This window comes from Tigriopus californicus, chromosome 5, assembly GCF_007210705.1.
Source record: "Tigriopus californicus strain San Diego chromosome 5, Tcal_SD_v2.1, whole genome shotgun sequence".
Classification (NCBI taxonomy): Eukaryota; Metazoa; Arthropoda; class Copepoda; order Harpacticoida; family Harpacticidae; genus Tigriopus; species Tigriopus californicus.
In genome coordinates this window covers 9,990,146-10,014,485 of record NC_081444.1, presented here as the reverse complement: position 1 = coordinate 10,014,485, position 24,340 = coordinate 9,990,146, and the positions used below count along the sequence as shown (strand labels likewise).

Sequence of the window (24,340 nt, the reverse complement as noted above, 5' to 3'; positions counted from 1 at the left end):
ACACTCTCTGTGTCTCTTTGCTTGTGTCGAGGATTTATCCTCTGCTCTTTTATGGGTTATGATTGATGTTCCGGAGGAAGGTGCTTCCTGGAACCCTTTCCGTCACCGTAGATGATCCGCAGAGCGTCGGTGGATCATTTCGGCACATGTTCCGGGAATAGCAAGATTTTTGTTGTAGAAATACCCAATTTGAGGCCACATTAAGGCCACCGGGAATGGATGTGTTCCGGAAGCATTCGATCTATTCGAGGCCACCCGTGGGGCAAAGCCGTAATCCTCTTTTCTACAGAGGCAGGAAACTACACTCAATGTAGAATTTTTGGCTTTTGCTATCTTTACTTCATCGCATATGCGAGCTTTAAAAATAGTCAAAAAATGCTTTCGAGTTCCTTCTGATTCATTAAGCAGCGAAAAAACAAGGTCAAAACCTGAGTAGATTTTTCATTGAGCAAAACGAGAAAGTACTCGTTTGACAATTGAGCCCGACAAGTTCTACTTTTTTTCTAGAGTGGCGACGCACACTAGTTTACGTTCTAGTTTACTTTGAGAAAATATCAAATTATGATTCGTTAATGCATAAAAACCAGGAGGTATTCTTCAACGGATAGCATTGTTGCAAAATGCAAAAATAACATATACTACGGACAAGTTTGATCAAGATATCAAGACAGAAGAGTGTACGTTAAGAAGAAGGCAGGATAAAGGGACGAAGGAGAAATAATAGGATAATATTATTGTCTTTTTGTGCAACACCTATTCCAGGAAAGCCTCTTCTTCAGCCAGAGGTCAAAAGGATCGAGGAATTCGGCGTGAGCACGACCTCGTGGAACACCATGTGCGAGTATTTTGTTTGAATAGTTCTTCCGTTGTTGTGACTTGCTTCAAGAGCACTACATTATTCAAGGCTCAGTAAGAAGTTCAAACGGCATGAGCGAGATCCTCAATGGCGTTCATCTCAAAACTTTCAGAAATACACTTGTGTGTAACTCTGCCTAAAATGTAAAGTTACAAACAGTAATAAATAACCTCAAACACCAAGTAAGCAAAGATTCTGACTCTGATTGTTCTGGATCTTGGACAGGATCGAAGCCCGAAACTTTTTGTGCTTGGCATTGAACTTGCACAGCACAAAAAGAAATCAAATTGTAGTGGTGCCCCTTGTCTGCCCGCTGACAGCCAGAAGTGGCCTTTGTTCGATGCTTAAATGCTCTCCACTTAGTTATGTAATACCATCGCTAATGAGATCCATTTTCTTTTGTTCTCAGAGCATCTTGCATCGGTCCAAGCAAGGAACGCTGACCGGGCGTTCTCCATCCAAACGGGAAATGGAGTCGGAACTCGAATTGGACGACTACTATGACGTTGCCAACCACGATATGGTTCACGATAACCAGTCGGTTCCTTGTCCGGAGCAAAAACTCATCAACGAAACATGGATTCGCGTTGTGATCATCTTGTTCTATTTGATCATATTCGTCATTGGGTTCTTCGGGAATATGTTGGTGATCCTCGTGGTGGCCAAAAACAAGGTCATGCACTCGCCGACGAACATCTTCATCGTGAACATGGCTTTGTCTGACGTGTTGATGTGCGTCTTTGCTGTCCCGTTTACGCCCATTCATTCGTTTATGCCTGAGTGGATGTTTGGGGAGGTTCTCTGCAAACTATTCCCAACCTCTCAGGTAAGGTTGTGACACATCCGGTTCGATTAGACAATGTGCCGAGAATATGAAGGCTCAAGTGAGCTTATTGAGGAAAAAAATGGACTGACCTCTAAATTGTAGAGAAGGGTTTCCATGTGTTTATCAATTTTGCCAACTACTTATGACGAATTTATAAAACAAGCATGAACAAAAATACAAAATCAAAAGCCATGATTGAAGTAAGATGAAAATAAATCCAGAAAAATTGATAACTAACTCGATTCCGATTTTAGTGTGCGACGTCATGAGCGTTTGGTAAACAAGGGAGTATTATGCAAACAGACCTATCTATCATGCTTTAAGTCATGTACCATGGAATATGGTTGCTTTAAAACGCGGTCTTTATTACATTTTGGAGCGTCGTTTAACGGGTTGGCAAGTATGACAATGACGTCGTCGGATAGCAAATCCTTGGAAGCCTTGCATTCTATTGAGTAGAAGATTTGCCATTTGGCTTAGACAGCACAGTTTAATGAGGTACTTTCAATTTGACATACCGTAAAAATACTCGTGAAAATGCATTGACATGCCAGATTGTCATGTGTTTTTTTTTCACGCACCTACGTACGTCTCCTTCCAAAGTTGGTAGTTACTTTAAGGGTCGAAAAAGAAGACATTGACTGACAAAGTAATTTATACACAAGCTATCAAAAACTGAATGGCAGAGTACATAAAGAAAACGGCAAGAGTTGAGGTCGAAAATATAAATATGAAATGAAAGAGTGACAAAGACGCGCATGACATTGTACATTTGCAAGCTTTTCATGTGTCAAGTTAAATAGAGTAATAAATTGGAAGAAAGAAATGAATATTCGAATTCACTAATATCCATCCCATTGTGAAACTGTACATACAAGCAGTTTCCTTCTAACCAAATCAACTTTTCCCCAGTTGCTTGACATGCATGCATATGAATGTTTAGTCTTACATAAACAATATCATCTAAGGCCAGAGGTGTTCAACTTATCCATAGGAAGAATGGAAGGACGCCGATCCATTCTTAAACTCCACAACGAGAGGCTGAGCTGCCAAGAGATTGGCAAGGATTTAAGGCTCTTCACGTTTCCAAATGCACCAGTTCCAATGAAATAGATCTATTCTGGGATATCAATAGCCTTGAAAACAGGTCTAAATCCAGATGTCCAAGTCCATACGAACAAAATAGTTGCGGAAAAATCTATCGATTGGAAGATTGCACGTAAACAAAAGATATCAGTGGCTCAAACGGCTTCTCTTGCCGGAATTTCGAGGGCAATAACATTGGCAAGAAGTGTAAAAGACGTTCTCAAGATGTGTTGCTACAAGTTCCGAAAGCACCAACTCATCAACAAATCCCGAAAGCAAAGAGATGGATTAAATCTTGGGGATCTCATTCCCAGTAGCGTTAAGGAAGTCCGTAAAAAAAAATTTTGACGTGTCTCCGGAAACGGTGCAGGAACAGAAAGGGAGCGGTTGCCACCTGAACCAACGGAAAGATTTTTCACCATTCAAGCAGCCCACAATCATCTCAATGACCGGATTCTAGCTAAATCCATTCGAAATTTGACAATCAATGATCCAATCAGGATTTGTCCTATGCAGCCGGAGAGCTCCCAAAATTGTATCCCCAAGGCTCCACGGGCGTCAAAACGGGTACAACCAACAGAGGGGTGGGTGATCAAGGGATGCCAAGGATCAAAGGATATGAATGGCAAGTTGGGGATGGTTTTCAATAAGCTCCAAGCCGTAAGATTGAAATGGTGCAATGGTGGTGGGAAGAAAATTACAGGAAATTCTAAGCCAAACATTATCGGCCATTTTCCCCTCCAGATCTCAATGTGTTAGACTTTAAAATCCAGTTAATTCTGGAGAAGATGCAGCCATTACTTTCGATAGCATCAGTGGCGTAGAGCCGTCCATTCTCAACGCTTTGGACCCGGATGCCATGCGTGTGCGTGTGTGCCCTTGCTAATCGGTCTTAAAGCACCCGAATGCTGTTATCGAAGCAAAGCTTGGATTAACTACGCGTAAATACAACATTATTTTCCTCTACAAAACATAACAATTCATCTTCTCGTGGTAAATATTGATACATACCACAGTATAGTGCTAAAGTTCATGAAAGAAGTCATCTTACATTTATCCTGTCCTAACACATATGACCATTCCTGTATGTAGCAAAAAATTCTTGTACAGGGTGGCCGGAAATATGTGCAATAACTCATTTTGGTATCCATCGATGAAACCTGATAGCCAAAGCAAATTTATGCAAAAAAGTGGTGATCACATAAAACATGAAAGAAGAGTGAACGTATCACTCGAAATAACAACCACCACACCCAGGCTAAGTTATGCTTATTCGCCATTGTTGTTGCACTTTTCTCGTGCAGAGGTGACCCTATCAGGGTGTGTCAGAAGCTAAGTATAATTTGTTTGAAGAGAATCTTGCCAGATGACCAAGGCTTAAATGCTTAGGTGGGAAATTTCTCTTGGGATGCTTGGTTGATTCGTTTTCAATGGTAAAGGTGAAATTGCCTTAATCTCTGTCCACACTGTCTTTTCCTTGCACTACTCTGGACGATGTTTGATAATATCCCTTCTTCTCTCAACTAGAATTTGTATAAGACGATGTTTATCGTGTGATACATGAAATGATGCAACAGTCTCAAGCCATTCATTATCCAAACGCTCAGACGACCCAATGACCTCCAATCCTGATTATGATCTTGTTAGTAAATACAGCCTTTGTTAAACGCTAGTTCTGTTCCATCCAGTAGCTTTCATTGTACGAAAAGAACATAGTGCTTTGTAGTGTTTGATCCTGAGATCATTTCCGGAAAGCAAGAAAGATAGCCAAAGTGTGCTCTGAGCTATTGGAATCATTACTCGCTAATCATATCCTTTAGTGGGGTTATCATCTACCAGGATGGTACTTTGACCCTTTGTGCGCTTTTGCCCGGAAATGTTTAAGCTTTCTCCTTTTCCTGTGGCTTGGGCATGAATTTAATACTTGCAAAACTGCAAACTGGCCTCAAAGTTAATCAATCAATCCCTTTCCCTACAATAAGAATTTGTGTCGTCGTCATTGCTTGGCCATGCTGACATTGTTGTTCACTACACTGGAAGTCGTGCATCTCGGTATTGGATCTAAGACTGGGTATCCGGAGCTATTTGTCTCAGGATGTCTCAGGATCCTCTTATCAATTCGTGGATCAGACAGAGCTTAATGTGAAAAAGACATATCGTTAGCAAGTTAAAGGAATGAAAAAGTAATGCCGTAACTTCGTAGCGCATATGGAACCAGGGTCAAATATAAAAACGTTGACTTTTAGCGTTGCCATTTCTAAGGTCCAGGCACATCACAAAAATGTACATATATCAGTGGAGAAAGACAAAAATAGGTTTCTTCATCGTCAGAAGGTTTCACTTTCATTTCACAGTCAACGACCTTTCCTTGTTCAGGTTTCCTAGGCAGTAATCATTGAACTATCGTATGTTCTGCACACGATTGATATTTGCCTATTTTTCTTAATTATGTGTTTTATGGGTGAGTGCTTAGTTCGAATAGGGAGCCTCCCATCACACCGTTCCAATGTTTTCGATAAGCAAGGTCAAAGAGCGTATCAAATTGATTCTCCAGAGCTGTGACTGTATGGAGAGGGTGAGAGAGATGATCGAACCACACCATGTTCCCTCTCCTTAAAGGCTTACTTCAAACCCATAACATCTAAGAAAAAGCTTCTTGCCTTGTTCGCTCGATTACAATAGGACCGTATTGACCTGGAGAAAGTTTGTTTTTGGATATCTTGAAGAATCGAAAACTAACTTGCGGCTTCACTCGAAAGAGAATGAACGGACCCAATGATCTGTTGTCTCATCTTGGAGCATCTTATGACCTTTGTTTAATGAGGCGAGATACGACGTTAGAAAGCATTGAACCCACGAGAGATGAGGCGGAAGTTAGAATGTTGGAATTACCTTCCGTTCCGGACTGACATGCTCAACCCTGCCCTCACCTTTTGGCCGGGGATAAAGCGTCACAATGCTTTGAGTGACACGCTTTTAAGTGACATTGCCTTACAAAAGCCGTGAAAGGTCTCCTAGAGATGCCTCTGTTGCATTTCAAAATCAGCTCCATTGTGCGAAAAATGAGCGGCACTAAAGATAAAGTGACTGCTTCTCATTAGTTGAGCATCCCTTGAAATTTTGCGCTTTTCATAGTGACAAAATGTTGCTGTAAGTATGTAGAAGACACACTCAGTGCACTGTAAGTTTGAGAATGGTGCTACTCTGAAGATTTGGAAGTGTCATGGATGCAACTGACACAACTTGGACATCACCAAGTTGAACTTCTCTTCCGTGTATTGTGCTTGATGTTAGTTTCGCTACCAAGCTTCTTATGTACCTTTACGTTACGTCCACGTTTGTCTTAGAATGCATCATTATTTATCAAGAAATTTCGCTTGACATTCCTGTGTATCCCACACTCTGCAGTTCGCCTGTGACTCACTGCTCATACATGGGTGGATCATTCAAGTGGGTGGGAAGGGCTCAAGATGATTAATGAACTTGTCTTAGACATTGAGGAAGACGCATTGCTTGCTTTTGTAACCAGCCATGGCCATTGCCAAAAGTGAATCGAAACGAACAGTGGTGCCTCAGATGTTATCCAGATGATGATGATGACGATGATCTTGCTTCCCCTAAAAAGAACCAACTTGCATGTTCCAGCAAACAAAAGGAGCCTTCAAATTTGGACAGACTTGCGAACTTTTTCGCCTTCATCCGTCTTCCCCGTTATGACCTTGGTATGAAGCTGGGAAATAGAACGGAGAGTCTTAAATAGACATTCTTTAGAGTCATTAACTACCTTTGGGCCCAATGGCCAAATAGAACGAAGGCCCACGGCCCACGGCCTACGGCCCCCAGACCCAGCTGCTTTTGTGGTTCTCAACAGCAATTGTGGTTGGAACCAAGAGAAGGCTACATCTTTTCCTACATTCCTGACATATACGATACGAGTAGACTGAACAATACATCCTACAGTATATGCTACATGAATGCTTGTCCCTTGGAAGTGGTGTAAAGTTTTTCGACTTTTGTTCTCAAGTTCCATCTCGGGGACATCCATCCGCCTGGGAGGGACTCACAAAAAGTTTCGGCTTTACTCATAAAGTTACTTCTCGTATCGAGAACTTGTATGATTCACTCATGAGCTCCCAGTACTTAGATGCGAAGAGGTGGATGTCAAAAAACACAACAAAAACCTTCGACTCAATGAGTAATAAGCACTTTTAGAGTCCCTCTGAAAGGAATTGCTGGGACGCATGATCCGGGATCAGCCTTTTCGGCGCTATATTTTTCGTTTCCCCAAAGCTTGGCGAACAAACTTGGAGGCGGACTCAAGTCACAAGCATTGCTTATTCTCGCATGGTGTTGAGTTTCTTCTATGAAATGTCTATGAATCAACAAGCTGGACTTATTGGTATGCAAGGCTTAGTCTTGGATCTAAATGACCAGCAACGATAATTGGCATCATGTTTCTCGCCAATTCCAACCAAAAGGATTGTCCTATTTGAAAATCCAATACAGTTTTGGAAACAAGGCATGAAATGTAATCCCTTTCTAAATCGAAATTTACCGAAACGAAAGAAGTTCAGTTTTGGATAGCCAAGGAATACCAAACGACCGCAATAGCACTAGGAGCATTTGGAGTTCTTCCAAAGAGGTGTAAGTCTACTTTGGCGATAAAAAAAGAGAGGGCAGACCAACTCTCCACAAAAACTTGGTTCAACCTGCTAATGACCTCGTCATCTTTACGGGTTATTGTTGCCTGATCAAAACCTACCTACCCTTCTTCTTTCGCATGCTTCAGCAATAAACGGCCATAATTCGTCCTTGAAACGGGGCCTTTACCTCAGAAATGCAACTTATTGAGCTCACTGCCATTTGGCGATGAGCCATTTTAGGGACATTAAAGTCACGTCATCTATTGCAGTTCACAATGGGATGCTACTTCTGGTCCTAGTTCTTGGAGAAAGTCAACCAGATCCACAAGGCGACTTTCAAGCCAACTCATTTCGTTCACTCGATCCGTTGGGCAATCTCTGGTCGTCCCTCGAAATAGAGAACATAATGACATTCGGCTTGATGGTGGTGGTGGTGGTGGTGGTAGTGGTGGTGTTGATGAGGAGGATGAAGAGGTGGCGGTGCAATGACTAGACCCAAACGCTATACGGAATGACTCTAAAGTATTAACCTCAATGCATGTATACAACGACTTTATGGAATTAAGAGCGCTTTAGATAGTTTCGCGGTCAACGTTTTAACAATTTTAGTTGGGGGGTCCACGCATTGACTAGACGATAACGTCCAAAATAGGCCGTACATTCACAGAAATGAATAGCAGAGCTGAAAATGATACTCTTAAGTGGTTGGTCATCAGTTGGTCGTACTTGCAGCCAGCTAACCCTGGTATCTCTACCGTGGAAAGTTTCAGGTGTTTTTAATACTTAGTCATATACTGGGATCATCTCTGCACTTGTTGCCAACTGAATGAATTGGCTCCAAAACCTTGAAAGGGCAACTTGCCATGACAAACGATAATAGTTTCAGGCTCACTGGTTTAATCATGGAAGATTTCTTTCCAGGAAGTCATTAAGTCACATGACATTCAAGTTGGAATTGCTGTGAAAGAACTTCTCTTAACAAAATGACTTTCTTGATCAGTGGTGAAATGACGAGTTTCGCCTATTCCGTATTGGACCATTGCAGGCATCAATTTGCTCCCTTTGCTCACAGCATTTTAAACTTTAATGTTTTATTACTTTTGAATCCGTGTCTGGCCTGGTTTGAGTCATTAATCAAAGTGATTTATAAAGAGCGTCGAGACTTTCACGTTTACAGTGGCTAAACGAAAAATGCTGAGTGGTTGAAACTGCATCATTTAATCTGCTTAATGCGCATCCGGGGGTGCCAACAACAGCAACATAGCCAAAGAAATGGGTTCATGCTCTTTCCACATGAAAATTCACGAGCTGAAATGGGACCATAAAAAACTTTGGGATAGTTTAAAAAAGGACCACCGTGTCATTCACTACCTCTGGACTGCTTGCTCAAGGGGCTGAAAATCACTGAATGTAACTTAAAGACTGCCGTCGTAAAGGTTTTTGACATGGCAGGCCTGTGCAGTATGTTTTTATAGCTCTACAATTATTTTCATTTTTGGCGCAAACATACCTACAGATCCTAAAGATTGTTGTCCTGGGCTAAAGAATTCCGCTGGCTTTATTCCAACCCACGTCTCATGGCAACAAGAGGAAGTGATGTTTCGATTTCAACTCTCCCTGGAAAACTCTCAATAAGGATTTGAGATTGGTTTTACCCGAGGCAGGTTTACAACTTGGTTTGGCCTAGGTGTTAGCATGAAAAGAGATCCTCTCAAAGAGCAGGATGAGAACATCATGAAAAAAAATTATCCCTGGTATACAGGGTCGTTATTGTTGTTGCTGCATTCCGTAACTTGTCATTGAAAAGAATGCAATCCTTCCCCCTTCCCCGTTAGACTTGGTTGGTTTCAATTAGTAGATCTCGTCTTTTTGAAGAGACTCGCAAGCTTAAAAAGGGTTACAGACTTCGTGGAATACTTTACGGCATATGTCAAGGTCAGCCTTACTTTCATCTCGAAAGAACGTTGGAACAAAATTCAAGATTGAGCTGCGATTGCTGATACGCTTGAGACTCTGGGTGAGAATGTGTCTGATTGTCGAGATTTTTGAGTGGCTTGTCGAATTGCTCAAAGAGGTTAGCCCTAGACCAAATGGATATACGTAACACATGGTAAAGTAATCTCAATGACCGGAAAGCAACATATTAGTCACGATAATTGGATGGAAGAATTATGTCTCCTGCCAGGTCTGCCGGAACTGGGTATTCCACTAGAATCGGGGGCTTTCCGGAATTGGCAGCGGAAAGGGGAACAGCCAGATGGAGACAACGTTGATCCGAATGCTTGTTTTACCCAGCCATGATTGGCCAATTCAGTCCAGATCGGCCAACCCTGCCATGGAAGGCAGCCGTCCCGAGGCAGTGTGAAAGAGAACTCTGAGTTGAGCAGTTGCCTATTGTTAGCTCCCTCAATAAACTATAAAACAAACCGTTCCTAGGGAGGCTTAATTATTAGTAGGTAGGATATATACAGTCCGCTTGCAGGAGAAGAGATTCTCTAGAACAATAATAATGAATATCATGTCATTATTGAATACAAAGTTGTCAAGTGTAAGGTGTACGGTAATCGAAATCAAGCGTAACACTGAAACCATTTTTTGCACCAATATTTTCTATCGTGAATGGTGTCTGCATTACCACCAGAAAGACGATATTTGATATTTTTTACACGAAAATAAAGCAAAAGCGTTCTTGTACGAGGCATGTCTAGACATTAAATTGTGCCCATAGGCCCAATTGCCCAATGTCCAGTAAGCACTTTTGGTGCCCACTTTTTTATCGCGAATCCCATTTTTTATTGAGAACAGGAACGACCAATAAGCACATGCGAAATGGATTTTTTTGAGCACGTACTGCACACAGATTACAAAGTAGTTTGAAGAAGAAAAAGGCGTTCTCCTTGCATTGCCTTGAAAACTGACTCTCGCATTGTAAATGGTGCAGTCATTTGACGTAATTTCTTTCCGACTCCTTTAGGCTCTCTTTGCTCAATGAATCATAGGGTGATATTTTTGTTTTCCAGGGCGTTTCTGTATACATGTCCACCTTGACATTGACGTGCATTGCCGTGGATCGGTACATCGCCATAGTACACCCGTATCGTCCTCGTATGGAGAATAAGACGTCGTACACGTTGGCGTGCAGCGTGAACGCCCTGGCCGTCCTCTTTACCGCCCCCTACGCGTGGTATATGACCGTCAAAGAGGATCCCGAAACGGGACTCTTACTGTGCTCCGAATCCTGGTATGGCATGCCCAGGACCATCTATGGAGCTTTCACCAACATCATGCAATTTGTTTTGCCTTTCACCACCATATTTGTGTGCTACAGGTGAGCTGAGATATTCGGCATGCACATCCGTACATATTTTTGTCAATACGATGTCGTATATTATGTGCTGTGACTAGTGCTGTACAATCAGCTTAGCTTGAGCTCCCATGCGGAAGGCCTCTCCTACATAAATACCGCACCCAACTCAATCGAGCGAATGCGATTCACAATCCCTAACGGTAGTGTATGAATGGAACGAGCAGGAGAAGAAAGAAGGGGAGGAAGCCATCCCCTTGGGTGCTATAAATACTTTGCAAACTCATGTAATAGACACTCCATCAGGTTTATTTCGAGCCCCTGTGAAATTTATGTGCACTTCTAATGGGGAGAAGACCTTTAAGACCCCAATCTTAAGCATCACATCAGATTCTCGCTTCAGCACCAAGTTATGTTACACTGTACGTAGGCAACATGTTTTGTGGGTACTTAACTCTGGATTGAAGAGGCTTAGAGCGAAGCAGAGAAGAGAAAGGAGAGCTAGAGAAGAGCAGATGCCACGTGTTTGCAGAATGACATGATAGCACGTCAACTTTAGCCTTTGGCGTCATTCTCTCTTTGGCCTTGGCAAGGCACTAATGAGGTTATTAAAGAGGGATTGCAAAAATGAATACAACATTTACAACGATTATTCAAAAGAGCTCAAGCATAATTGAATCAAAACGCTTGAGCAGTTTTGACCTCATCGAAACAATGAAGTCCATGTTGCGAGTACGTAAGTAAAGAGGCAACGCACATTGTCGTTTGAATAGAATAGAAAACGTTTTTTTCCAAAATGTCATAACTCCCTTCAATTCAGCAATTCATTGTGTATTAGCCATTTGAGGTGAATATGTCGCTTAGCAATTGGAGCAAATATTTGTAAATATTGTTCCATCACTGGACTTAGCAGTAATATGCCATAAAGTTTCAGTAGCAAATCATGATCTTCATTTAGCTTCAAATATGGGCTAGCTCCTTCTTTCTTTCTGGACGCAATAAGATTCCATTTAGGTACTTAAACTATCAAAGACAAGCTGGACGCGATGAGGCTGAATATTTGTAGCCACCATTTTGATACTATAAATTACCGCCCTAGTAAGTGGTTTATAGGTTCCGATTTTGTATTAGATGCTAATGTTGGGTATTGCCAAAGACTTCTCTATTCTTTCTGGACCAACAACTGCTAGAAAATAGGGTTGTCTGATGTCCTTGTAAGTAAGGTTAGGTTCACCATCGTTGTTTCTTCTGGATTATAGACCCAAGATAAAAGCCATGCATAACGAAAGATTCTTCTTGGCCTATGTTATCCATCAGATGATATAAATAACCATCATGAGTCTCCGATGGGATTAAGTTCGGACTTAAACATGGCATTTCATGCCAAGATGGACAGAGGAAGGGGGGCTTGTTCATTTTTCTCCTACTATATGAGAGTGACGTAAAAAGATTTGTCCTCGGCAGTTAAATAGTTCTCAGCTCAGGCTAATCATTGGTTATGGCGTGCATTGAAATTGAGCTTACATTATCTTATTCGCATTTCTGATACGATATGAAAGAGTAGCGTTAACGAAACAGTTGTTAACCATTCCGTTACCGTTACTTTCTTCTTTTTTAATCCTTTTTTTAGGTTTGCTTCACGATTTTTTTTTCAAGTTTTGTCTCAAATGCAGTGACTTATTTCTTGCACTATTGTACTTCTTTGACTGAGGCAATGATCCCAACTAAGTGGGGAGAATTTATCAAAAGCCTAAACTTAGGCTTTGAAACATTTCGCCTCTTTTTGAGTCTGAAATAAGACAGGCCCGTCTCATTTTCCCCCGAAAAAAACTTTGGCACTATCCTTAACCTCGACAACTCCGCCTTCAAAGATGTCCACCGCCGAAATACGATGCATGTTGTGGCCCGGCCTGCAATTGTAGAATTCTTCCCCTATGTTAACTTTTTTCTAACCACGAAAAGAGAGATTAAAAGAACTACCTGTAAATATGTTTAGCAAAAGAGAAAAAAGATTAAAAGCAAAGCATCTTAAAACCCTCAAATACTCAAATCCTTGCCTCTTTGCCATTTGTTTCACGTCATATTTACTAAACGTTTAATTCAAAACCATATAAAGAGGTTGCAGTTTAAGCCATCTTTATTTCTCCCAAAGTAATGGTAACTGAGTAGATTTTTCGGCAGGGGCACAAGCTCTGCTTATAACTATTGATGCTCAAAGTTAAGTTTCAAGAATAAATCTAAATTCAGTAATCTTCAGTAAATAGATAAATCTTTATTGCGACTCTCGGTCATGTTAACTCATAAAATGTATAAAAGTATTTGTAGAAATAAATTTAAAAGATCTGAGTAAATGACAGAATAAAATGGTCAGAATGGTAAAATAGGTCACTAGAATGTGATATCACAACACACATGACTAGAATTGTTTCAGTGCACATGAAAAAAGGGAAGAGGGAAGACGCAAACAGTGCCAGGACAACTAGCTAGAGCAAAGTGATGAAATTCTTGGTTATTGCAGTAGAGTGTAACATCAGATTGAACAGTTGGTGAAGAGTTAGTATAGCTTCAAAACACACTACAGCTTGGCAGAATATTTCACGGCATTCTAGAACATACTGGGAACTAACTTGATCCAAACAAAATAGGATTTAGAGGCAAAATCCCTTTTACGATTTTAGTAACAATCAACATGCAAATGTCTGCCACACTTGTCGAAAAAAATGAGCGGGCATATTTTTGTTGGGAGAGTCTCAGAAGAACGGAGCGTGTAAGTGAGAGTGGAGTTACCATCCCTTTTGACAGTGGGGTTCGGGAAGGATTTTTGTTTTGGTGTGTGTGTGTGAGGTCTATCATCCGTGCCTTTTACGTGCGCCAGCCTCGGTTGCACAATCGGCCAAGCCTCCTGATTCGAGGGTGTCACTGCAATGTCACTGCACAAATTCCCCAATGATCCTTTTCTCCGTGCTCAATGGCTAAGAGCCATCCATACCTTACTCCAATTAGACTCCAAGACCAACTGCAAGAGTATATATAGAGCCTCCAATTTGTCGATTCAGACTTCAAAGTGACGACCAGCGACTTAGGTCGGAAGAACCGACCGACTATCTCGAATGAGCTCACCAGGGGTTATCTCACTCCCGAGGATGTTCCTTCCGTGTTTGCAAATTTTGAATATGCCAAAGTACTTGTCGACGACCAACAAACCGACACCAAGGACAGCAACAAATGTGACTACAGTAAGTACACGTCAAATTCAGCATGCAGATCTGCAAGCGGCTGAGGACAATTTCTTCAAACAGCAGCAAGTCTTCACACTCAATGATATCAAGCAAAAAGTGCCGACAATAAACCCTCCACCGGAAGTCGAAATGCAGACAAAGCAGTCAAGCCTAGTTTTGGCTTGGATCATCCTCAATAACAGCTTTGTTCCCTATGTCGAGCACGACGCGGAAGTACTTGGGAAGAGCTTTAGCCTTCATCTCTCATCGAATCAAGTGACGCTTCTAATTGCAATTTCTCTCATTCATCAACTTCTTCCAAGCTAACAGACATCACAACGCACCCAAATATCATTCATCACTTAAAAAACTATTCAGAGGCTTCAGTGCAAACTTCGGATCGGTTAAATCAAATCATCACAGACCTAAAGGGCTTAGTGGAATGAATGGACAGAACCCCGTCTGGCGAAGGAATGCTGCCAAGCCTTTGCTTCCTTTTAGAACAATTGAGGTTGGCTTTGGTGAAGCCTAAATCTCGTCGATATTAGACCAGTCTACCGTCTTCAGCAGCCACTATGGGGACGTTTAGGCAAGCTCTGGCAGGTTCGTTTGTTTAACTGGTACCAGTGCCAGTGATGCAAGTTTGGGGCTTCAAACACGTTTTTGAGAAGCTGATCCTTCTTTCGCATTGCTATATGAGGCAAGGTCAGCTTCCTTAAAACTAGTTTGAATCGACAATTTTGCATCACTGGCATTGGCAGGCAAGTTTGTTTGCTGGTACCAGCGCTTGCCTTAACGTCCGAATGTGGCAAATTACTTTGCTAGCTCTCTAAATACAAGCAATTTCTGTGCGAAAGAATATTGTCCCTAACAAGTCTCCCAACCATCAAACAGCTGTCATTGAATCACTCGGTCAATGTTGGCTTGCCAACAGCTACCAATACCTATCTCGAAATGAGAATCAAGAACCATAACCAATTTCAAGGAAGAAACCATGTTCAGACCAGACAAAATATACACTGCTGACAAGGTTGAATATGCTAGAGGAGAGTTATTTGGAACTGATGGTGGAGTCGTGGAGTCGTATCTAAGACATTGCTCTGTTACATGGCAAAGTCGCTAACAAGCCAGCAACTTGATGTGGTCTCTTTAACCCCCCTTATAAATTTGATTGCCAAGGCCATCTTGCATCATGATTTCGTTAAGATGTTGGGTTTGAGATTGTGGCCATTTCTACTGACAACAGTGCGCGCAATAGAGAGTTTGTCCAAAAGATCCTTTGCAGTGGCTTGATGCAACCATGAGTACCCAAACGCCTTGACAGCACCCAAAAAATGTTCATCATTATTGATATGGAGCAGGAAAAACATTTTGATCGTCATGAGTTTCAAGGCAAATATGTTAAAGTGAGTTTTGTGAGCTACTTTTCATGTGTTAATGGATTCTTTTAGATACAGAACTGCCTTTTTCCCAGGCATCTTTTGACCACGTGGAAATAATCTGGAAACTTGAACGAGGAAAACCTATACGAATGGTGCACAAGCTCAGTTCTGGAACGGACAAATGTGAAATTGGCTGATGGCTTTCTCCACGAGGGCACCATTACTGGGATAGAGTTTTATTTGAAAGAGTATCCGTCCTGGGCCAATACTAATCAATTTCTCCGACTTGTGCAAAGATTCTGGAACATTGTGAACGTCTAAAAAAAGTGACTCGGCAACGGAAACGAGATGAGTGGTGGGAGCCAATTACGTCTGATCAACAACAGGGACTTCAATTCCTGCAGTGTTTTGTCAATTGGCATCAGACATGGGAGTCGAAAGCCAAAGAAGAGGACAGTAAATTAGCCTTATCGAAGGAAACCTTCTTTGCTCTGAAGTAAGCTTGCCTTGCTCTCATTGGATTGGCAAAACATATTGTGACCAGCCAAGGTTTTCATTATGTGCTCCTTGGGTAAGTGCAATCCGACCCCTTGGAGGTTCGATTTGGCTGGTATTGCTAACCTGGAGGTAGCAATTACTTAGTGTCAGTTCACCAAATCTTAGGAGCAGAAAAGCGAATTTGGTTCCGATCACTCGTCAAAGTTCTCTAACTATGCGAAGTTGAAATCAAGAGCGCCTTTCATGATGACAGAAAGAGTTCAAAAGAAGGTGAAAACAAGATCACTGATGAATTCGTGATGGAGGTGGAATGGGACAATATCAACCTGAAAGAAAGCAAAAGAGGACGTTGAACTCCTGCATGGCAGCGACCATTCCAGAAAAGTGTTCGTGATGGTGTGCATCAAACATTTAGAAGATACCCCCAACACTCAAGCGATCGTCAATACCCTGTGCGTTTGAGGTCATGAATTCAAACCATTTCTTGAGTCACTGATCAAGACGTAGCTCGACATCATGGGTAAAAACATGTAACCAAGTCTAATGATAGAATCCGATGGCGAAAAAAAAAGAAAAGACAATCGGAAAAGAGCAAGGAAATTGGCAAAACTCCATTCTAATCCCACATTTGGTTGATTTTAGTCCTTTATTTAGTTATTTAAGGAATATAGTCTAAGTTTGTTATTTAGTGTAATGACTTATTATTTAGCCGGGTATTGGGGGATTACTTTTGTAATCATGAGTATCGGGTAGTGGGTAGCAAAGATGCAAGACTACTATATCGGGAAGGTGACCTACTTAGGACGGACGAGAAAAATAATGCTCTGTCCAGAGAAAATGAAGTAGTTCTTGGTAACGCGTTCAGGAGATGCAAAATGTTCGTCTCCGTGCGAGGTCCATATCTCAAGTTGTCCATGGTTCATACATTTGGGGGCTGATCAATAAATACTCCCTTCGACTCTCTTCACGATTGTTTCCTTTTGCATTTTTCAGCTTTTTTCCTACTATGCCCTCCAGTTACGTTCTTTCCTCAGAAATTTACAATTTGATGGACTTGCAAGCTAGAAATATCAAATTAGAAATAAGTGACAGTTAAGAGCAATCATGTATAGGTGATCAAATTAGATTGCAGACAATTTATGTCCGCCACTTGAAACCTAGAGAATAAAGAGAACTGCCAGACCTGGCCATTTCCCTTGGGTGAGTTCATTCTCGTTCAACAAAAAACGATGACGGTGGTACTCTAGCTCTTCAAGACCAACTATAAGATCTACTCTGCCAAAAATGGTCTCACACGTTCTAGTCATGGCTAATGGAACTATCGTTGCATGAATGGGCATTAAAGACAATTGGAATTATATCTACTACAAGTTGTACCTACTCTTTTGTTCTCATATCGGTCAATTGTAAGCAAATTACATCACATATCCGTTGAGCTTGCTTGAAGGCTGGTTTATGTTCATAACAAAACATCGCAGGAAGGACAGACAGACATATGGAGAGTCGTTTCACTGGTCACATGGGCGCTGAAACCTGGGAAAGATTTGAGAGCAGAAGTGATCCGTGTTTTGGGGGAAATACCCAAAAAAGGTGCTTAGGAACAGTTTGGCCATCAGGGCTAGCTACTTTGAAGTTTCAAGGAAACGCTACGCTTACTCCCTTTTTTCTAAACTGAAGCAAGAAATGTTGAAAGAGAAAAACTAAATTGGATCGAAGCTGCGGACAACGAATGCCCTAAGGTCTCAATATCTGGCTTTAAAATAAGCCCTTCCTTGGCAATCATTTTCATTGTTCTTGATTCTGGTGTCCTATGATAAATATACGACAATATCAGAATGTATAGGGAACACAGAAAACAGACAGTAAAATTTAGACTCAGTCACACTGTTCAGTGACAATACTAAACTTTTCAATTTTCTTTTTTTTTCTTTTTGGCTATTTGATACTTCTTCGGGAACGTAGGGCTTGGGTTAAAGACTTTTCTATCTTACCCTACGCAGGGAATGTAACAGCCTAATCTATCACCATTCCTTCCTCTAAGCACTACAGGATAAAGTACATATTATTGACTCCGCTAACTAGCAGCTGTCTGATGAAAACACAATTTTTGGGAGGTTACTGGCGTGCTTTTCAATACAGAAGAAGTGCTAAAAAGCCTACAAACAGCGCAATTTTAAGCAAAAAAAACTTTTGTAAGATTCCAAAAAGTCTATTGCAAAAAAAATAAATTCTGAAATAGGAAAATAGTCCAAAAACAGGTTTTTTGGCTAAATAGTATTTTTTAAGCATGTTAATGATTAAACCAGTGACAGTTTATGAAAAAGGCAATGCTATCCGCACCATTCCTATCATGGATAAATGAATTGGCACTTTAGATTTATCCCTTAACAAAGAACGATTGAGCCTCAAAAGTACGAGCGACCTTCCAAAATTTGATGATGATATCATTTTCCTGCTTCAATGTCCCAATAGGAGATCCAAACGTCAATGAAATTAATTTTTCCAGCACTCTTCAATGCCCTCATGTAACTTTTAAGCTTGTGGCTAGGACCTTTCAATCTTCTTCAATGACCTCAAATTAGAGACTGATAGTGATAACTAAGAAATATTAGATGGACACAACGAAACCTTTCATAGGCCAGAGTTACATGCCCAAAAGGCTCTGATGAAATTGTCGCGTTTCTCCTGACGGTCAGGCTTCTGAGGGCCAAGATATGCACCCCTCAAAAAGTCCCACTAACTTTGGCAAGCCTGACCTGAAGTGTGCCCCCATTGTTTGGGTCGTTAAAGTGGCCATAGTGTAGGACCGTGACTTGGCTCATCAAGTCCTGTCTAGTCTCGTAGTAGGTCTGGCAAGTTTGAAATTAACTCAGGTTCCTGATAAAATGTCAGATTTTCTCGCACCTAATTTGAAAGCCAAGCGGAATGACTCGCCACGAGAAACGTGCCAAGAATAACTAAAACAAGCTGCCCTCCCGCCTGACTGCGCTTGATTTGCCTTTGTGGCATACGTTCCTACCTACATCCCAACATCCCTAGCTATGTTTCTTCGTACGTACTACCTACACATTCTTTGCTCCTGTTACGAGGAAAATTCAGGATATGCGCCAGTCACTCCATTCCTCAATAGAAGCCTTCTATATTACGACAGTATTCAGGTGCCCTATGGCGGCACACTTAGATAAATTACATACCAATGGTATGAATTGTAACACAAGATCTGTGTCTACCGGGCTTCAAAATTCAGGGGAATTCTTCTAGGACAAAATGTCTGTGCCCGCATTGTTCGCATACTCACGGCTCAGTGAAATAAAATAGAGGTTGTATCATTGAGAAGCTCTAATGCTTGCCACTGGCAGCCTTGTTGTTGTCGTTGACGAATGAAAGTGCCAAATCCCTCGACATTGGATGTGGGACACTTCTTGTTGTCTTGAGCCTCCTGGAATTCGCAGGTCTTTTTTTTCTCTTTTTCTAGACACAAGTGTTGAAGTGTGGGTGACTATTTTAAATCAAGACGATATTTTCAAAGGACATCCTTGTTTGGTATGAATGACATTTTGAGATGTCTCTTGGCTGTAGCAATTAACAATCTTATGACGGAAGCGAAATAATTGATGAGTTGATGAGGCCTCATGCCGTAAGTGATGATCTCGAGAAGAAGATTGCAATCAATCAAGTTTTTGGTAGTCGTTTTTCGCGCCTCGACATGTCAAAGGAAGAAAGAGGCACCTATCTGTGTCGTATTTTCCACGGACTGAGAGTGCAATGGCAATGTTGTGGAAAAATGATAGGGTCGTAGAAAAGGATAAAGGATTATAAATCAGATCTTGTTTACCTAACGTTGAACTATTTGTCACGAACGACAAATGCGTTGAAACAAACAATGCAATAAAATGAGCCGTATGTTGTTGATGCCTCTTTAAAAGATGAACGGCACAGGCCGAACATATGGCCTTTATTCAAATAACGTGTAGTAACCATGTGTTTGAGGGTCCCTCTTGCTGTGCCACATATTGACAAAAACTTCCTGACTCCAAGCCCAAAAAGAATGAGGTGCATTCAAAATCAAAGGAAAAATGGAAGGCACTCCAAGGAAATTGGCCAAAGATCGCGGTCAATATTGCTAAAGAAAATACATCGGAACAAACTATGTACAGGGATGAACGAGGAATCAGTGGGGACAGATCTCCTCACACTGATACTATGTACTCATTCTGCCAGTGCTGCTGGGAGGACCTCAGCAGTGTTGTTGTTGTTGTTGTTGTCGTCGTCGTCGTCGGTGGTTATGGTGGTGGTAGTGGTGGTGGTGGCGGCGGTGGTTCTGGACGCTCCAACTTTGAATGTGGGTAGTGAGCTTTTCCGTAGAGATTTCTCAAGTTAAATTGAACTTGTCGTTGGCACTAGCTCTGCTTTACTTCAATTTGAAAAGCAAACCAAGTCGACGGCTGTCTCGAGAGAAATCTCAATTTCTATCCTCTTTTGAATTCGGATTGAGAAATAAATATTTCAAAACTTTGATTTGTAATCTTGACGGGTCTGCCCGTGAGTTTGGCGCTCTTTGTGCCCCTAGGGGTCTCTGCATTGCCAGGGAGGTACTGGCTCTGCCCATGCATTCGGTTTGGGTTTGGACCATGCCATAATGATAGTTTGAACTCGCACCGGGTGAAGAAACCCATCCCTGAATAAACAAGTACGACGAAGTGTTTGTACTTGGATAACCTCAATTGGGCAAACATGAAGTGTTGGCTCACAAATCGACCATACTTGGCTTGAATGCCCTACATGGGTAGAATGCTTTTCGAATTGTGAACTAAATGTCGAAGATGGGCCCAAGGTTTTCACCTTCGTAAATCAACTTACTGAGACGCAGTTTTAAGGCCAAAGCATAAAACGTATGTCATTTCCTTTCTATTTGTCCGAGATGCATTTGTCATGTTTATTTGGCACGCAAAGAGTTGCACAATGATTTATCAGAAGTGGTAAATCACATAAAATTCCAATAATCCCTCTTCAATGGCAAAAGCCACATATGAAAAACTGCTATAGGAGCTACCACAATATATTAGAAAAAAATGTTACAACCTCGATAGTGATACTGTAGCCTAATATTGGATTGAACAAGAATGAAATAAGATTCAATCAAGAGTAGACCGTAAACCGAACACTTTGAAGGTTTTCGAGCATATGCCATCTGGGTTTAGCCTTTGCTCAAGGTATAAAGAACCCTTCTTAACCACCTTTTGCTAATCTAGATGTGGCCCATTATTAATAATTTATCATGGCTTAATGACGAACAATAAAGTCATTGTATGAATCACTAGGGTGCATTTGAGGAGGTTAGTCGGCCTTTGATGTCTTTTGATACATAAATAACCAGAGTATAGCTTTCCTTGGTGGCCGGGTATTTTTTAACGCTGTGGCAAAAAGCCAACTTTTATAAATGACCCTTTTAAGCATGAAGAAATTAAAACTTTCAGAGGCCATTTTACATTCAAAAGTTCATCGAGGAGAACGACGAAAATCGTTCGCCAGCTGTATTGTATACCTGACGTATCGCAGTAGATCTTTGAGAGGGCCCAACAATGGCTAGACCCATGGAAAAGGGAGCCAAACTTCAGATTCAGTTGGCTAAAACTACGAAATGTAAAGCCTAGGTAATATAACTCTGAGGCCTCTACTTCCTTCAATGGACCCGTTCGTTGATGTGCAGACAAACGAATGTCTGCCAAACATCTGACTAGGACACAGACACCCTAAAGTAATCACTGTGCCGTATGTCTTTCAACTTCAAATGCCTTTGGTCATCGCATGAAACTAGCGCTCGTGTTCTCTCGACTGCCTTCCGTTTTTTTTTCTCTGCAATGGGATCAAAAGGCTGCTGGCTTTTTTGTGTCTACACCCAAAGGACTGGTATCCTTGAAAAGATCCTCCTTTCGTACGTCTGGCTGTGGTCAAGATCTCACTAACAGGAACGGCCTTGGGCAATGCCATAAGAGAAACCCAGCGCACGTATACGCAGCAGTATTACTAGATAGCCCCCACCCCACCCCCTTCCTTGGTTTAAGAAATGGTCCATCTGAATTCGTGCTTGTTCCTTTGCAGTGTGATCATGGCTCGTTTGGCCCAACGGTACACGACTCGACCAGGAGCGTCGCGTCAATCTGCGGCCAAAGAGGAAGCGGAAAAAGAGCGGAAGAAAAAAAACAACCGACTCTGTGTGTCTATGGTGGTCATTTTCGGCACCTGTTGGTTCCCACTCAATGTCATCAATTTCCTGGCCGACATCGAGTTGTTTCCCATCTTCTGTTGGGACTACTACCATTTCACGTTCTTCATGTGCCACATCTTGGCCATGTCTTCGAATTGCTACAATCCATTTCTGTACGGGTGGTTGAACGAATCGTTTCGAACAGAGTTCTTGAAAATGATCCCAGCCTTGAAAACTATTTGTGGCGGCGATCCAAGACGACCCGCTGCTGTCAATAATTGCACCAGAGACCATCGGAATGATCAGAATGGAATGCACCGCATTGGACAAGTCAATCCTTTGGAAGAGCCGGACGCACCCAACGATCTCGTGGAGAACGCAGACGAGATCCCAATTTTGATCCAAAATGGACATGAAATGAAGGAGATCAACATCGATAGAGTGTAACCGGGCATTTCTCAAATTGGATTGTTCAACTCCACATACTTAATGACATACGTGTAAGGCAGACCAATTTCATATGGAGAGATGCCATATTTTTTATTTGCTATGTCTTCTATAGAAATGAGAACCTTTCCCACATTTAAGACGAACACGTTCTCAACCAAATGAGAGCGCTTGTTTACCACTTTTATTTCACGTGTTATGCCCCATTTGGTGTGCGAATTGTGAGAAGCACCTTGGTTATTAACTCGAAGCTCTCGAGGTCAAAACCAAGGTCGAAAACTTAGGTGTTCAATTCTGTACGTGCCACTGACTGTGGTTTTAGTTTTTATCTTTTAAGTACCGTTGAAAAAGTTTTGATGCCGATGATGCTATTTTTCCGTATTCATTGCTCTAGTAAATCATGACATGCCTGACCAATCAGTGGACTGCTTTTCAAGTGTGTATGAAAATAAATATGGCTACTTTTCTTCCTTTCATTTGATGTGCAAGGACACAGTACGTAAGCAATGTAGACAGAACGTCTTTCTACTTCGATGTATGTGACCGACAATAGTCTAATTGGGTTTGAAGATTCTTGGTGATATTGTCAGAAACAGACGCAGAGTATGATTGGTCGAGGGTCTTATCTCGCAAACTTCGAAAGTACCTTGACTCTCATGCTTGTATTGCTTCAAAGGACTTACCGTAAGTGGTTATAACACATTGAAGTTTGCCAACTGAATGAGCTTAGCCAAGGTGTACGTTAAATTGTTACACGTTAATCAGTAATCAGTAATCAATCATTCGGTCACATTGTGCCGGATTAATTGGTCAATTCTGCCTTTAAATGAGGACCTTCCGTTCTTTTTGGCCAGAAGCAAGTGATTAACGAATGGCAAAGTTTATTTTTCTATTTGCGGCATTAGCTTTTTGTTTAACGATGCCCATCACTGACCGTAAGTAAGAAAAGGAACTCTCGTTTTCTAAGGTGCATTCTCATAATGCAATAAAAAAATCCAACAATTTTTCAAGTTGCTCCAAAAGATAAGTCGACGTGTGACCTAATGCAGTTGAACATGAGGTTCTCGCAAAAAGTATCGGTCTGCCATCCAACTGCAGTCACAATTTGTTACATGGTTCAGTTGGGCTGATATCCTTTGAATTGGATTTCATACTAAGGAAGCTGTGTGTTCAAATATTTTGTACTTGATGCCGACATAAAGCTCAAAATGCTCCAGTTTGGGTTGAACAACAAGTTGCACAATCCATTCATAATCACACAAACCCAAATAAATAATGATCTCTTCAGTTCTTTTCAAAAGCAATTAATCCTAACAAATTATCGCCTCTTATCGCTGCCGTTTGTAGGTCTAGGTCAATCAATTTCAATAATTTTATGATTCAGCTAAGTAATAGTAAACGACTTATTTCGATAACTACCAATATTTCAGAATTGCCAATGATTTGAATGGAAGGTTGACACTTGCCATGCCAGTTTGCTTGGGGTGAAAAACTTAGATTTTTCACATGAATGGACCATTACCAATGAAAATATCAATTCCATTAGCTGAGTGGTCTAATTTACCCGATAGAGGATTGACACAGTTCCCCCAGAGGGCGTGGGTTCGAGTCCCACTCCCGGAGAAAAAGCTTTAAAACACTATTATTTTACCAAATGGTCTGAAAATGTTATTGAAGAACGAACAACGAATTTTTTTGAGTTCATATATGGAAAAACATCCAGCCTTGCTAGGGCAACAAACATACCTGTCAGTCATATTTGTTCTGTCTTTCTCGAGAAAAAGTTCCAATACAATTCGAATGGTGAAAATTTCCAGAAACGTGTTTTTTTCCAAGAATACTTCGAAAATAAGTGAAGTTCCACGTAAAATT

The 24,340-nt window shown here is 41.3% G+C and overlaps 1 protein-coding gene across 1 annotated transcript in view; it reads left to right on the top strand.

The window, feature by feature from the left end:
• The window catches only part of LOC131881399 (prolactin-releasing peptide receptor-like), a 33,693-nt gene extending 11,107 nt beyond the window's left edge, over positions 1–22,586 (top strand). The window contains exons 2-4 of the mRNA XM_059228244.1: positions 1,266–1,682; positions 10,432–10,739; positions 21,916–22,586. Of these exons, the coding sequence (XP_059084227.1) occupies positions 1,326–1,682; positions 10,432–10,739; positions 21,916–22,468 (1,218 nt within the window). The 5' untranslated portion in view covers positions 1,266–1,325 and the 3' untranslated portion in view covers positions 22,469–22,586. The remainder of the gene's footprint in view (positions 1–1,265; positions 1,683–10,431; positions 10,740–21,915) is intronic.
• Positions 22,587–24,340: the final 1,754 nt, after the last annotated feature.